The sequence below is a fragment of the Dermochelys coriacea genome, chromosome 5 (assembly GCF_009764565.3).
Source record: "Dermochelys coriacea isolate rDerCor1 chromosome 5, rDerCor1.pri.v4, whole genome shotgun sequence".
NCBI classification, from domain to species: Eukaryota; Metazoa; Chordata; order Testudines; family Dermochelyidae; genus Dermochelys; species Dermochelys coriacea.
Window position 1 is genome coordinate 29827064 of NC_050072.1, and position 15157 is coordinate 29842220.

The 15157-nt window shown below is 42.0% G+C and overlaps 1 protein-coding gene across 2 annotated transcripts in view; it reads right to left on the bottom strand.

Annotated features, from left to right (window-relative positions):
* Positions 1-480: 480 nt before the first annotated feature.
* Positions 481-15157, bottom strand: part of OXCT1 (3-oxoacid CoA-transferase 1) — a 142863-nt gene continuing 128186 nt past the window's right edge. For both annotated transcript variants that reach the window (XM_038401717.2, XM_043514264.1), the window contains 3 exons: positions 10433-10513; positions 8455-8556; positions 481-940 (listed from right to left, as the gene is read on the bottom strand). In XM_038401717.2, coding sequence (XP_038257645.1) covers positions 899-940; positions 8455-8556; positions 10433-10513 — 225 coding nt within the window. In that variant the 3' untranslated portion in view covers positions 481-898. The remainder of the gene's footprint in view (positions 941-8454; positions 8557-10432; positions 10514-15157) is intronic.

Here is a 15157-nt window from a genome sequence, read left to right on the forward strand (position 1 = left end):
ATTGGAAAGAGTACAGCGAAGGGCAACAAAAATGATTAGGGGTCTAGAGCACATGACTTATGAGGAGAGGCTGAGGGAGCTGGGATTGTTTAGTCTGCAGAAGAGAAGAATGAGGGGGGATTTGATAGCTGCTTTCAACTACCTGAAAGGGGGTTTCAAAGAGGATGGCTCTAGACTGTTCTCAATGGTAGCAGATGACAGAACGAGGAGTAATGGTCTCAAGTTGCAATGGGGGAGGTTTAGATTGGATATTAGGAAAAACTTTTTCACTAAGAGGGTGGTGAAACACTGGAATGCGTTACCTAGGGAGGTGGTAGAATCTCCTTCCTTAGAGGTTTTTAAGGTCAGGCTTGACAAAGCCCTGGCTGGGATGATTTAACTGGGACTTGGTCCTGCTTTGAGCAGGGGGTTGGACTAGATGACCTTCTGGGGTCCCTTCCAACCCTGATATTCTATGATTCTATGATTCTATGATACTATGACATTTGCAGTATTTCCACTTCCAGTGGTTAATTTGTTTGTAAAACTTCAGAAAATGTAGAAAGGCAGTTGGAAGTTGGCATGCACATTGTCTGTTTGTACAGTAGGTCTGTACTTTTTTAAAAATGTAGTCCTTAGCAATAAGACTACTTCTACAAGGCATTTCCTTGAGTCAGTGCTTATTAACAATCATGACTGTAGTATGATGTTATCAAAAATTAGGAATTAAATTCACCTTTTTATTAAAACTGGACTGTAATGTCATGTGAGAAACAGCTATCACAGCCTGAGTTTAACTACTAAGAAACTACTTTAAAAGCCCTTTAAAAAAAGTATAATTGCAAAACAGACACTGATTTCCCTTCACTGAGCTCCCGTTTGGAAACAAGAACTCTGGCAAGTCAGACCAGCTTGCTTTTCAGGTTGAAATCTGCCTCATCGGTATGAGATTTGGTGAAACCTAGAAAAAAGGAGAGGAAAAAAAAATAAGTTGGCAAACACACAAACTAGGTGCAAATTAGGTTATTGTAAGCATGTCCCCATTCCCTGATTTCCAACTATGAAACATTGCCGCAGCAGAAGTCCCATTAACAACTTGCTTTTAATATATAAACACAGTTGAGATCTTCCAATGGTTATTGCACTGCCATTACAATATTAACACAAGACTGCCAAGGAATCCTTAGCTAATAAACCCCATTATCCGAAAATACCTCAGCTTGTCCATCAATCCGTCTCAAACAGCTGACAAAACAGAAGTGTCCTGTAATGATGGGCCCATGTAGAACAATTCAAAGATTGGGTTTAAGAAAAATGGTATCCGTGGCTGTGCAGACTGTTTGAATGGGATGTAGTCAGGAAAGACAGAGTATTTTCAGCTAGCATTAATACAGTGCAAGGTTATTTATACTTTCTTACCCTCCATCTCCCAACTTATTCGTCACAAGGATATTTTTATTTGATTGTTTTCTAAGTCATTCATTCCCAGCATATACGGTACTGTACAAAAATTAAAACCAATTAGTAATATAGACTGAGACAGAGCAGCCATCCTAGCCAAACAGAATGGGCAACAGAAAAATAACCCAAAAGGGAGAGTTGATGAAAAAAAGAACGCATGTGTGTGATGGGAAGGGGGGTGAGGAAATTTGCTGGGGGTGGAGAGCAGAAACCGTGCACAAATGACTGATCCAAATTAGTATGGCTATAACTAAGCCCTGAGTACAGAGATAGAGGGACACTGCTGGATAGTCGCAGGAAGGGATCGCCTTCTATTCCCAGCCTCATGAAAAGCAAAGGCAACCTGGATGACATCAGCTATCCTGGAGGAAAGAGAATACCTCCAGTACCTCAGGTCTAGATGATTAATCGGTCTCCGTAAAATCTCACCCACTACATTTCTTCTGCCTCCTTATCCCACCCATTTCACAGTGCTGAACATGCTCACATATTATGTCTTTGCAACTATTAGTGGCCTGTTGCTTTTAGAGGTGCAGGTCTTTATTTCCTAAAGATAATGCGCAGTTTAATTTCTTGAATTATTCTTCCTTGAACCACAATAAATCATCTAATCTCTTGTGGAAGTAGCAGCTGAGAAACCAGGCTTAGTTCACACAGAGTGTATTTTTTGTGCTGGATGTTAATGAGACATCTTGGTGGAATGAGACACTGTACATTGATTTTTCAAAGCTCCATGTAAACTGGGATAATAAATTGCTGCAAGCATGTGCATTGAGCAGTGGGAGAAACTCTCTCAGTGTATGGACCCCTTGGGACTGGTTCCAGGAGGCTTACATTTTCACATCTTAAAATGCATATGCACTGTATTTAGCATGGCGCAATTCTACCAGCCTTGAGCAGTACTTCATTCCATTAGTGGTTCCACTGAAATAAATACAAACACTTGAGTAAGGAACTATTGAAAGTGAGTGAGAATGGCAGACTCTAGCTCTGTATTTTCTGACAACAGTGACAAAATTCAATTATGGTGAGTGGATACTGTTTGTCTGTTGTCATGGTTTTCAGTACCAGTGTGGCTTGGAGTCAGGGCTGGCTCTAGGCACCAGCAAAACAAGCAGGTGCTTGGGGTTGCACATTTCTAGGGGCGGCATTCCGGCGCCGGCCATGCTGACCCTAGAAATGTGCCCCCGCCACCCCAGGTCACGTCCGCTCCATCTCCGCCTGCTTCCCTGAGCATGCCGCTGCTGCTCTGCTTCTCCTCCCTCCCTCCCAGGAAGGGAGGGAGGAGAAGCCGAGCGGTGGCACACTCGGGGGAGGTGGCAGTGGTGGAGCAGAGGTGAGCTGGGGTGGGGAGCGGTTTCTCTACCACCTGTTACTTCCTGCGCTCCCCCCCCCACCCTTGCTCACCTCCACTCTGCCTGCTCCCTTGAACGCGCTGCCTCTCCCTTGCCTGACAGGGAGGGGGGGAGAAGCGGAGCAGCGGCGTGTTCCGGGAGCAGGCGGAGCAGAGGTGAGCTAGGGAGGGGGGTTGCGGGGCGGGGGGAGCCGCAGGAAGCAATGGGAGGGGGAAAAATGCGGCACGCCCGGGGAGGAGGTGGGGCCTGGGATTTGGGGAAGGGATTAGGAAGGGGCGGAGTTGGCGTGGAGCCAGGGGTAGGGCACGAAAAAAAAGCAGGGGCGGCCAAAAATTTTTTTGCTTGGGGCAGCAAAAATCTTAGAGCCAGCCCTGCTTGGAGCGTTTTACATTTGAATGAGTACATTATGTTAAATCTCACGTTTCTCTCATTTGTATTTGCACATCTGACACTACAGCTGTCCCTTGTGTCCTCAGCATCCGCTCCCTCCAAGGGTCTGATCCACTGAAAGTCAACGGGGTTGCACATCCTCAGCACTTTTCAGAATCAGGCCTAGATATAACTGTTTGCTATGAATAAATAAAATTAAATAAGCAGAAAAATGCTTGAGCAGTCCAAGGATGGCTTGTAGCTTAAAATCAGGGAATCATCAAGTTTACAATGCATAGACTCTCCACGGGTCTAAATCCCAACGGGATCCACTCAGTTCCATGTCCCTTTGAGGCACATAAATACCTAGGTTACAGAAAGAAAAGGAGTACTTGTGGCACCTTAGAGAGTAACAAATTTATTTGAGCATAAGCTTTCATGAGCTACAGCTCACTTCATCGGATGCATTCATTTACTTAAAGAGCATATTCTAGCCTCTTTGTACAAAACTCTGTTGGTCAATGCAAGTTCCATGTTGGGAGAGGGGTGACAAGGACAGGAAACAGGCTATGCATTTAAAACATTCTCCATCATATAAACAATCCATTGTTTTTATAAAAAGGAAAGACATCTCTTTGAAATAAAACCACAAGGAAATTGATGATATCCCATACTTCATATTATTTTTCATTCATTGGCTAGGACTTTGACAGTTCAATTTTTTTTTAACCAAACCAACAGCTGCTTGATAGTCAAACATGGGTTGTTTTTTTGGTCTGTTTTGAGCTCCATGTTAGCTTTTAATGTTTTTTTGTATCCCTGACCTAGAATTGAGCTTTCACAGGAAAAAACAAGAAGCTGAATCTTTATGTAGACAGAGTTGCCTTATCAATTTTTATAATGAAACACATCTACAAAAGAATGTTTTCTCATTCTGTTCTCTCATGGTCTCATCAAAACTATAAACTGGTACAAGCCAAAAGAGATTACTCTGCCAAGCTGATCTACAAGCCAGTACCAGATGAGATTTAAGTGTACAAGATAAGCCAATACTTTGTCTTCACAGCCTAGTGAAATCCAGGGTGAATTGTTTATTTTTGATACAATACCAGGTTCCTAATAAAGATTGGTGACTCTAAATCACTTGTCCCTTGGCATGTAGCTGCTGTGGATGTCCTCTGGGAGAGGCTTTTTCAAGCAAGTAACCCAACTGAAAATAACAATGTACAGCCAAATATCTCTCAAAGAAACCATAATATTTCTAAATGGCTTTCCTTGTATATTTTTCTTACAAGAAGCAGTATGGATCCAAAAGCATCTGCATTATGGGCAGCATCCTGTATGGCTCAGTATAAAATTAAGTACGAATTGCGCAGTCATGCATTAAACGTTAAATTGTAACAAACCCAAAAGACAGTTATGTTAGCTAACGTTTTCTGAAGCCATTGAAAAATATTATCAACAGAAATGTTCAACTCCATAATCTATTTTCTTTAGTTCTATACAAAATTGTACTCCTTCTCAGGCAAAAGTACTGTATAAGATGAGAGAATTCTGCTTTTCATTCCTATCGGCACAACGTTATTAAAGTCATTGTTATTGTTCTGGTGTAAACAGCAGCAAAACTTAACTCACTGAAAAGAAATAATAATTTAAGTACAGCAAATGGTATCTTCTAAGATAGACAGGGTCAGCATTTTGGTGTATGAGGAAAAGCAATCACAACGCAGCTCCTCAGGTATTATTCTACCACAGAGTTCAGGGCTTTAGCTGGGTGAAATTTTTTTGATGAATAAACTATTTGCTGAAAAATGCAGTTTCAGTCAACCGGAAACTATTCACAAATTTGTGTAAAGTTCTCCAAATAGTTTCGACTGAACCCAAAAACCCGAAATGTTTCAGTAGCATTGAAATGAAATGCTTCATTTTGACCCAACCCAATATTTTGTTTCAATATTGGACATTTTGACAAAAGTGGACTAAGTTTACAAAACACTGGACGGGGAGGAGGGGGCAAGACTCCTCACTTATAACCTTTAGGCAGTGGTTAGGGCACTCACCTAGGATAGAAGAGACCCAAGGTTCACGTGCCCCCTCTACCTGATAAGAAGGGTCTCCCAAGTTGAAGACAATGTCCCAAGCCACTGGGCTATGGGATATTCTGGGGTGATTCTCCCTCAATCTCCCCGCTTGAAGCTGTTCCAGTTTGTATAAACTATTAAATAGGGGTATCAACACTGGAAAAGAACAACAACAACAACAAAACAATCATGGCAGTGAGTTTTCAGCCCAGCTCAATTGACTTGGGCTCAAACTATGGGGCTAAAAATAGCAATATTGACGTTCCTACCTGGGCTGGAGCCCCCCAACAAAGGAGGAGGATCTGAGAGCCTGGACTCTAGCCTGTGTGGGAACATCTACATTGCTATTTTTAGCCCCATAGCATGATCCCTGTGAGCGCAAGTCAGTTGACTCAGGCTCTGAGTCTCACTGCCATGTTTTGTGGTGGGTTTTTTTTGCAGTGTTTATCTATCATAGTCATTGGAGTGGGTCTTAAACTTGGGTCTACCTAAACGAGTACCCTAGTCACCAGGCTATACAGTCATTCTCACTCTCTTCCCCTGGACCAATGACTATCAGTTGTCATTATGAATGACTGCTACCTGTGCTACTACAGTAGCTTCAGCCATTGGCTCTTTAAATGCTTATCACAAATGACCCATAAAAATATATTAAATACGTTGTGGCTTAATCCCCTTTTTAAACTTCCAGGATTAAAGCAGGGTGGGTACTGAATGCAAAAAAAAGATGAATCTACAAGGTCAATTTTCATATGCTTTAGCATTGACTTTACTGATTGCATGAGAGGCTCTGTCATTGGAGAAAAATAAATCCTGACATTATCAAAGTATGCAAAAAATCAACCCCTTTCCTTAAATCATTACTGGAAGGATGATCAAAACCAGTTCTTTTGTGTAAAGGACTGCTGAATACGGAGGGTTGTTTCAAAAGAGAAATTTTAAAACACAAGGTTAATAGAGTGACTTCAGTAAGGTGTTATGTGGACAATGAATTATGCAGTCAAGCTGTTTTATAGCAATGTGTTATACTCTGCCAGTTGCAGGTCATTTCAACATTAAAAATAGAATTCCTCCCAATTAGCTGAATCTATTTTCAGACGTGACCTGCCTCCTATCTGTCTCTCATTTATTTAAAAAAAATGCAGAACAATAAAACTAACACACAATATTTTGGCACTGTTTAGCAAAATATATTTCTACAGATGCAGATACTGAAGCTTATGAAGTCAAAATATCTGGTTTTACAATTCTCAGCCCCACCCAGCAAGGACTCCACAGGCGGTTGTTGTCCACATTAGTGTATCCCATTGTAGAACTGGAGTCATTCTTTCTTTATTATTTCGTATTTTGGTAGTACAGAATGCACAGTGTACTAGGTACCGCCCTCGCCTGAAGGACAGCACCTGTCCTCACTGTCTCTGCCTCAAAAGGTTTTACCAAATAAGAGGACAAGCACCATATTGTGGATGTGGAAGGAGAATAGTGGGAGGGTGCTACCTCAGAGCACCCCCTTGTGGCACAGCAGTGTCCTGTAGGCACACTTTCCTCAGCTTCCTTTAGTGGGGTTCAGAAATCAATCACTTGCCTCCACAGTCTTTAAACAATATTTCCCTTCCCCTGGGATCTAATTCTCATACTGGGAGTCGGGACACCTCAGGGGATCGTGAGGTTATTACATGAGGGGGTCGCGAGCTGTCAGCCTCCACCCATTAACCTTGCTTTGCCTCTACCATTTATAATGGTGTTAAATATATAAAAAAGTGTTTTTAATTTATGGGGGGGGGTTGCACTCAGAGGCTTGGTATGTGAAAGGGGTCACCAGTACAGAAGTTTGAGAACCACTGATATAATTTATTTAGCTTGTACAACTTCCCTCAAAGAGCTCCCCTTTACATTCAGGAGGCCTTACCTGCCCTCTCTCTTGGGGACTTTGTTTTTTTGTTTTTTTTTAAATAGTCTCAGCCTTTCTGGTCTATAGATTCTACCCTTATGTTCAGGGGTCTTCCTAGCCTTCCTCTTTGGAGTTGGGGATGGGGGGGGGCTTTCTGTCAAACTTCTCCCTCCTTGGCACAGGAGACCCTTGTTGCGCTGTGATCTTTACCTCAGGCCAACTGTGACTTTCAGTCAGCTTCTCCGTGAGTAGACCCCTTTCCCCCTGGACTGGGAGAGGTCAGCAAGTATTAACCTTCCACTGCTGGTGTCTCTAGGCTCTGAGAGAAGAGGCAGCATATATACAGCCCTCTTTCCCAGAGCAGGTGAGGGTTGGTTGGGAGAGAAGAGAGCCCTACCCCACTCTCTGCCAAAGCTCTTGGTCTTGTCCCTTAAGGAAGAGCAGCACAGGTTGTCCCCAGACACAGACTGTTCCCTGGACTGCTTCCTGTCTTCCCATATCTGCCTTTGCCATTTTTCTAGATCCTTGAGTACCAAACCATAAAGGGGCCACGGCATGGTGCAGGGGAGGAAGGACCTGTAGGCCCTACTACTAATAAGCAGACAGATTATCTTGTCACAAGAATACATTCAAAATGTGTTCAATTGTTATATGCACCACATACGGCATCCGTTTTGTTAAATATACATCATTAGTTATACCCCAAAGCCCCTCAAGCCTTTCCACCTTTAATTGGCCCATTTCATGTATGCATCACTAAAGAACTGAGACTCTTGAGAAGGGATATGAAGGATGAGAAAGTAGTGGCCTTATGGATTAGTACAGAGAGAACGTTTCACACATATGGGGCAATTTTAAACTGTGTACTGGAAAATGTAGTAAGAAAAATCAGTACACAAAAGGGGTCTGGGTGAGCTAATTTTTACATCATTGAACAGGCTCTAATATTCGCCCACCATCCTAGTGAAGCTGACCTATCCCCTTCAATGCATTAGCTCAGTTTCACTCCCCAATTGTCCTTGCCAATCCAGTCCCCCTCTCCAGTTCTTCTACTGCACCCATCCAGTCCCCAATCCCAGGCCTGACACCCTCACTCGCTCTCACCTTAGTCAACCTACAGCTTCCTTCCCTGCTCTCATGGCAAGCATCCATATGATCTAAACTTCAGTATCACCCTCCGCCCCAACACAGTCACACACACACACTTTGAAAGGTGAAATCTACTGGATTACAAATAAAAGGCTTATGTGCTTTTCTTATCTGTTAAAATGGCTAGGTCTGGAACCCGATGACTACATTTGTTCATACAATGACTTACTGTAAAGTCACAGCCAGTGCTTTTCTTGATTTCATCTACTGACAGTCCTTCCCAGATTTCAATCAGGGTCAGTCCCTTTTTCTTGTCCACATCAAACACAGCCTGTCAGATTCAAATAAAATATGCGTCATTTTTAGTGTAAGAAGGGATAATAAGGAAATGACTATATATATAATAAAAAATGGTGAGCTGAAATATGTGCATTACCATTAGAATGGTAACAAATTATGCTGTTATTTACATGTGTCAATTTTCTTACGTATAACTGTCCAGTAAATATCAATGTAATATTCATTAGTACATGAAAGAATAAAAACAAACAGGGAGTTAATATTGTAAAAGTATGTATTTGTTATTCTTTGGATTAATTCAGCCATCTTAGACAAATTGGTAGGGATGGGATCTACACCTTACTGGGCAATTCCGGTTGGATTTTATGCTTGTCTGAGAGGTGACAACTGGTGGAGGAAGAGGGGATTGCTTGCTCTCTTTGTTTTTTAGGTTAGGGTCAGAAGTGAAATACATTTGATTGTTTGAAGGGTCCATGGGTGATTTTCTCCACTGTCAATTACACCATCCAATTTTGTCCAATTTGATTATTTTGGGAGTCCAGGGCTGCCAATGAAGCAGAGGTGTTGTTGTTTTTTACAGAACACCTGGGATAAAGTGGCAAAACCTGTGTAAGTGAGCAAGGACAGCACCTTCTGAAGCTTTTTCTGGCACTCTGGTTACTGCTTTGCATTTCCACAGCTCACAGCACATTTAATAATACATAAATACATAATAAAGGCTGTTTCTGTATTTCCACAAATGCAAAATATAGGAATGTGGGATTTAATGGGTGCCAGCCAGAGAGAGTTATACTGGTTGCACGCTAGTAGCCAATAAAACTCATAATATATCTAGACATTTTCCTAGAGAAAGTCAGTTGAAAAAGGTGAAGGTTTAACCTGGAATCAAAGGGAAGTCACAGATTTGACACAGGAGTGGACTGAAGCTCAGATTGAACACTTAATTATCCTTCCCTGTGGTATATCAGGCTACAAATTTGATTTATGAAATTACACAGGGATTTACATCCCTAAATCTGAAGACAGAAACTGGAGGTAAGAAACACCTAATTTAGGATGTTGATTTGGAGATGGTTAGAGTTTCCAGTTGAATTTAAGTGATATTCTGGTGTATACATAAGAGCCATTTCTTATAGGAATATATGATAGGTGCATATATGTACAAAGAAGGATCTGCCCAGGGCTGGTTCTTATAAAAATGCCTATAGGTTACTTGTTTTTTCCCAATCTTTGTTCAACTTTCCTTTTCAACTATACATTTGTATGTTGCCTGTTCCTAGAGTCAGACTTTAAGTAAGTTTCACCTTTCATTCGTTTTCTTCTACCTTGTGGAGAAAGATTTATTTAAGATAACAGTAATATACTCCTGGGAGAAAATGGCATCTAACATGACTGCCTTTGAAGCACACTACTTAGTATGATAAGAGGGCTCCCACAGAGACTACCCTTAGCCCTCAAAATGTAAGCACTTATAATAAAATAAAGGTGGTTCCTGCAATAACTTAATTTTCTCAACCTCTATTGAAAAGGTCCACTGAATTACTCTGTGCAGCAACTTACTGTTTGGGGCTCAGTTCTGCCTCCCTTCCTCACACTGAGTAGTAACTTACTTCACAAGTAGTCCCATGAAAGGCTGATAGCAGACACTCTTCATAATTTTATCACAGGTATTTGAATGTGTTTGAAAACGAGGTCAAGTATGTTTGGGTGCTAAAGGATCGCATTTTTCAATGGAAAACTGTGATCCATCCAAACTCCGTAATCCACCTCCAAGGGGATCTACCATTTTCATTGTTAAGTGATGCTGCACATCATTCATGCTTGCACTAAATTAAATTTAAATATGATCTGGTGACAGTTTCTAGAGTGAAAAAAGACTGGAAAAGGACTAAAGAAATGTACTTTACCTTCTCCGTAATGATACGATTTACACATTGTTTCCCAGTAAGTGGCAAATTACATTTTTCCATAATTTTGTGGACGTTGCCCTGCATTTAACAATAGACAAACATTAGCTTTCAAGAACCAATATTTCTTGTTCAGAATTCAGATAAGGACAAGAAAATAATACACTTAAAGCATCACAGGCATAAGAACTCTGCATGCATGAAACACACACTGTACTCAGACCTCTAACGCTGGAGTCCTTTCCGATGGCAGATTATATCTGATCCCAAACACTTTGTGCTACATCGTGTCTTGGATTACAGACTCATGCGGAGAAATAAAAGGGAATAAGAACTTCTTTACATCCTTATGTGGGCTACACAGACCCTATGCCCAGTGTATTTCTATTTACCGCTTCCTTCCTCCTGGAGCTGGGTGGGGAATGGGTGGAGACTTAGCCAATTAATGCAGCAGCTGATCTGATCTGGGGCTGTCATAATTGGCTGCTGGAATAAGGGGAAGGCAGGAAGGGAACTGTGCCTCAAAGAAATCTCTCTGGAAAACCATGCCTCCGGGGGTGGTGCAATTCATAGAGCTTGACTTGCTTGGGGTTGTGCCTAAAAGAACAATCTAGCTCTTTATTATTAAGGTGAAAGCCCAAATAGTGGTTACTTACTTGGGAGCTCATGGAAACTGTAGGGAACCTCCCATACCCATTCCTTTGTACACTCGGCAGGAAACCAGCTCACTTACGTGATATTTCTACGACATGCTTATCTATGCAGAGTACTTACAGAGAGTCTGATGCACACACGACTGATTCCACAGCCAGGAATAGCTATTCATATAATCAAGTTCAGCCCCTCTACCCAACAGAGACTTCATGCTCACCTAGTACACACCCCTTTCCCGGTGGCTACACACAGCAAAATCAAGAAATGATACTGGCTGGACACAACTGTATCATCCAAAAGTGTTATGTGGAAGCCACATGGTTTCTCTCCTAGACAGAGCATCAGCCTTCAAATATTATCAAAAGGAATCTATTTAATTTCCTTCAGGGACACTATGTGTCAGCTGAACTATGAGACTTCCTATTAAATGAATGTAGGCAGAAACTGCTCTGAATGAACATACAATGGACCGATCATTGCCCTTCGATTACTAGTTGTGAGTATTTTACAGATATAGCTGTAAACGTATACTTTGGTAATATACTCTTGTCATTTTATGTCTAATTATCAGTTTTCTTTTATACTTTTCAAAAAAGATCTAGAGTGTTGCAAGTCTAAATTAATCAGCTGAACTCACTGATGAATTTTCTGTGTTTTACCACTGTCAGCTCTCCTTAAGTCTAATATAGCTTGAGCAGCCAGACCTCAGCAAAATAAATTCCTGGATGCTGACAAAATGAGCAATCTGTGGGTTGTGAAAGAAATTTTTTCTGTGAGGAACTATTGCTTCATTCTAATTATATAAGCAAGATCCACATCTGGTATCAAGGCAACTACTCAGATAAAACTAACAAATTTATTTGAGCATAAGCTTTTGTGAGCTACAGCTCACTTTATCCGATGAAGTGAGCTGTAGCTCATGAAAGCTTATGCTCAAATAAATTTGTTAGTCTCTAAGGTGCCACAAGTACTCCTGTTCTTTTTGCGGATACAGACTAACACAGCTGCTACTCTGAAACCTCATATAAAACTGACTCAGTCTTAATGAAAATAATGACTTGAAACAGACAGCATTACTTTCAAATGATCAGCTTATGTCGTACCTTTCTCAAGGACCTTCTGGCATTCTGTTCTCATAACAGCCAAGATTGATCTGCGCTATTTTAAAAGTTTTCAGTAACACAGCAAGTACACTTTTAAGGTCAAGTAATATCTCCTCTTGGTATCCTGTGGAGACTGAAATGTACAGGCTTGCAGAGGTGATAGCTTGAAGAGAGCCTCAGTGACCCTGAGAACAGATGCATTTCAGCTTCTTGAACAATTCAACTGAAGATTATTTTATTGCTGCTTACTATTTGAGCTGGCTTTTGGAATCCACGTACCTCTACCTATATCTGCAGGGCCACACCAGATTGACAACTCAAATGAGACTGCGGGATCTCTTACCGTCTGTGTTTAAGAGGTGTTGATTGTGTAAAAGAGAGTGTAAGTGTGTGTGTTTGTATGTGTGTGGAGGGGGTGGGATCCAAAATCTGGTCCAACCTGTGCTAAAAATTGTTTTGTTGAGAAACACATTTTGTTATTTGAGAGTGAAAACATCATTAATCTACCACAATGCATCAAAATTAGAACTGTTCACAATGGAGGAGTGGATGACATAGGGTAATGGGATGAGCTTTTCAGCTCTTGATCATCTGGGTGGTTGAGATCAGTTACGATCTCTTTGTTCAATGGTCTGCACTGGAGGCCTCCATCCAACTCCAGCTTCACAAAGTCACTATTACACACTGCTATATACATATTTTTACTATTCTTAGCAAAAAAAAGTCCTCACACCCATTCAGTTCTTGGCCTAACTTGATTTTTATTACTCCTGGGCAAGGGTAGTGCATGTTTCACCAAACTGCCCAACACTGCATGTTCTGTGCCTATTTGGTGGATAAATAAAACATCATTCTCTAGCACTATTGCCTTCCTCGTCTTTATAAGGAAAAAACTCTCTTGGAAAAAATGATAAAAGAATTGCTGACAGCAGTTACTATCTAATCTATGGGAGGGCAAACTGCGGCCCGCGGGCCAGATCCAGTCCATCAGGGCTTTCATTCTGGTCTGCAGGATTGCCAGACCCGTGGCGCAGTGGGGCTAAGGCAGGCTCCCTGCCTGCCCTGGACCCATGCTGCTCCCGGAAGCAGCCAGCACCACGTCCCTGCAGCTCTGGGGGAGGGGCAAAGGGCTCTGTGCCCTGCCCTTGCCTGCAGGCACCGCCCCTGGTCCCATTGGCTGGGAATGGGGAATAGTGGCCAATGGGAGCTTTGGGGGTTGTACCCACAGGCAAGGGCAGTGCACAGCAGAGCCAACTGCCCTACCCCACCTCCAGGAGCCACTCCCAGACATGCTGGCCACTTCTGGGAGCAGTGCGTGGCCATGGTAGGCAGGGAGCCTGCCTTAGCCCTGCTGTCCGCCGCCCCTCAAGGTAAGCAGTGCCAGGCTGCAGCCTGGACTTCAAACCTCTCCTGCACCCCGCATCCCAACCCCCTGCTCCGTGACGCACCCCTCCTGCTCCCTAACCCCCTGCCCTGAGATCCTTCCTGCACTCTGCACCCCCTCCTGCACCCCAACCCCCTGACCTGAGCCCCCTCTCATGCCCCGCACTCCCTCCTGCACCCAACACCTGCCCCAGTCCTACATTCATGACCCTGGACACAATTTCCCCACCCAGATATGGCCCTCGGGCCAAAAAGTTTGCTCACCCTGACCTAATCAAACAGTAAAACATTGGTCTCAATTTTTAAAATATGTGCCCTGATACTGTAAATCAAAGCCCACAGGGAGAAAACCCCTAGCATTCAAGCACTTCTCAAAGTTTAAAGGAAGACGTACAAATAAACAATGGAAGTGCTTGTTGCAACTTCATAATTAACACTGAGTTCTCTCTTACACTTATTGTGGAGATTCAACTTCTTTGTCTGTATGAAAAATATAGCATATCGTCTTCAAAACTATAGCACTTACTCTTGAGTACAGAACAAATTTTCTGAGAATTTACGAGCATATCATAACAACCTGGAGGTTTTGTGAGTCATCACTGTAGCTGAAAATGTAAAAAAATTTAAACTGGTTATAAGATAAAAAGTTTCAAGACTGAGCTAAATAATGTAACAACCATAGAACATACCTGGTGACTCTGCTTGTAACAGATATTAGCATGGTAATGATGAGCCAAAACCACCACACTACATCTAAATCCCCTTGAATTTTGGGAAAGTTCAGACCCAGATGTGAACTCTTGGGCTGATCTCCAATATTAAAGGTTTGCCACTTCTTTCAAATAGAATTAGAAGAGACTATAGAACTAAAAATGATAGCTTCACCTGAAAAATAACTGGATCATCCTGACTCATACCATAATACAAAACGATGTACCTCACAAAAGCTTATGCTCAAATAAATTTGTTAATCTCTAAGGTGCCACTAGTACTCCTTTTCTTTTTGCGAATACAGACTAACACGGCTGCTACTCTGAAACCTACAAATGATGGTTTACCAAATCTCCCAGAATAAGTGTTGTGGTGGAACCGAGGTGATGCCTATTCATCCTAAACTTGCACTTATCACAGAGAGTGCAAACAGCACAAAAGTTATGGTACGAGTAAGTGTAAAGAAAACTACTTTGGTGTTTATGAAGACTGACAAATCCCAAATTCAATATTCTCTGCCAATGCTGAAGTTACTTTGACAGCTCTTGACATTGCAGTAACTTTGGCTGGTATCTAGTTCTTTCACCCTCTAGCTTTTCCCACACTTAATATTTCTTCTGTTTCCCCCTTCCCCCCGCCCTCGACTACTGGCATTCACAGACACCTCAGAAGCCTTAAAGGATCTGATGTCAATCAGTCTTTTTGTTGCAGCTAGATGTCATTTCTCTCTCCCCTGTAGCCTTTCACTACACGTCAATGTCTTACATCTTGATTTCTATTAATCCATCATCAGATCCTAACTCTTTCTGTGAATTATCTTATTACTGTTGTTTATTTTCAGTGCAATGTCTTTGGCTGTTTCTAAACCATTGAC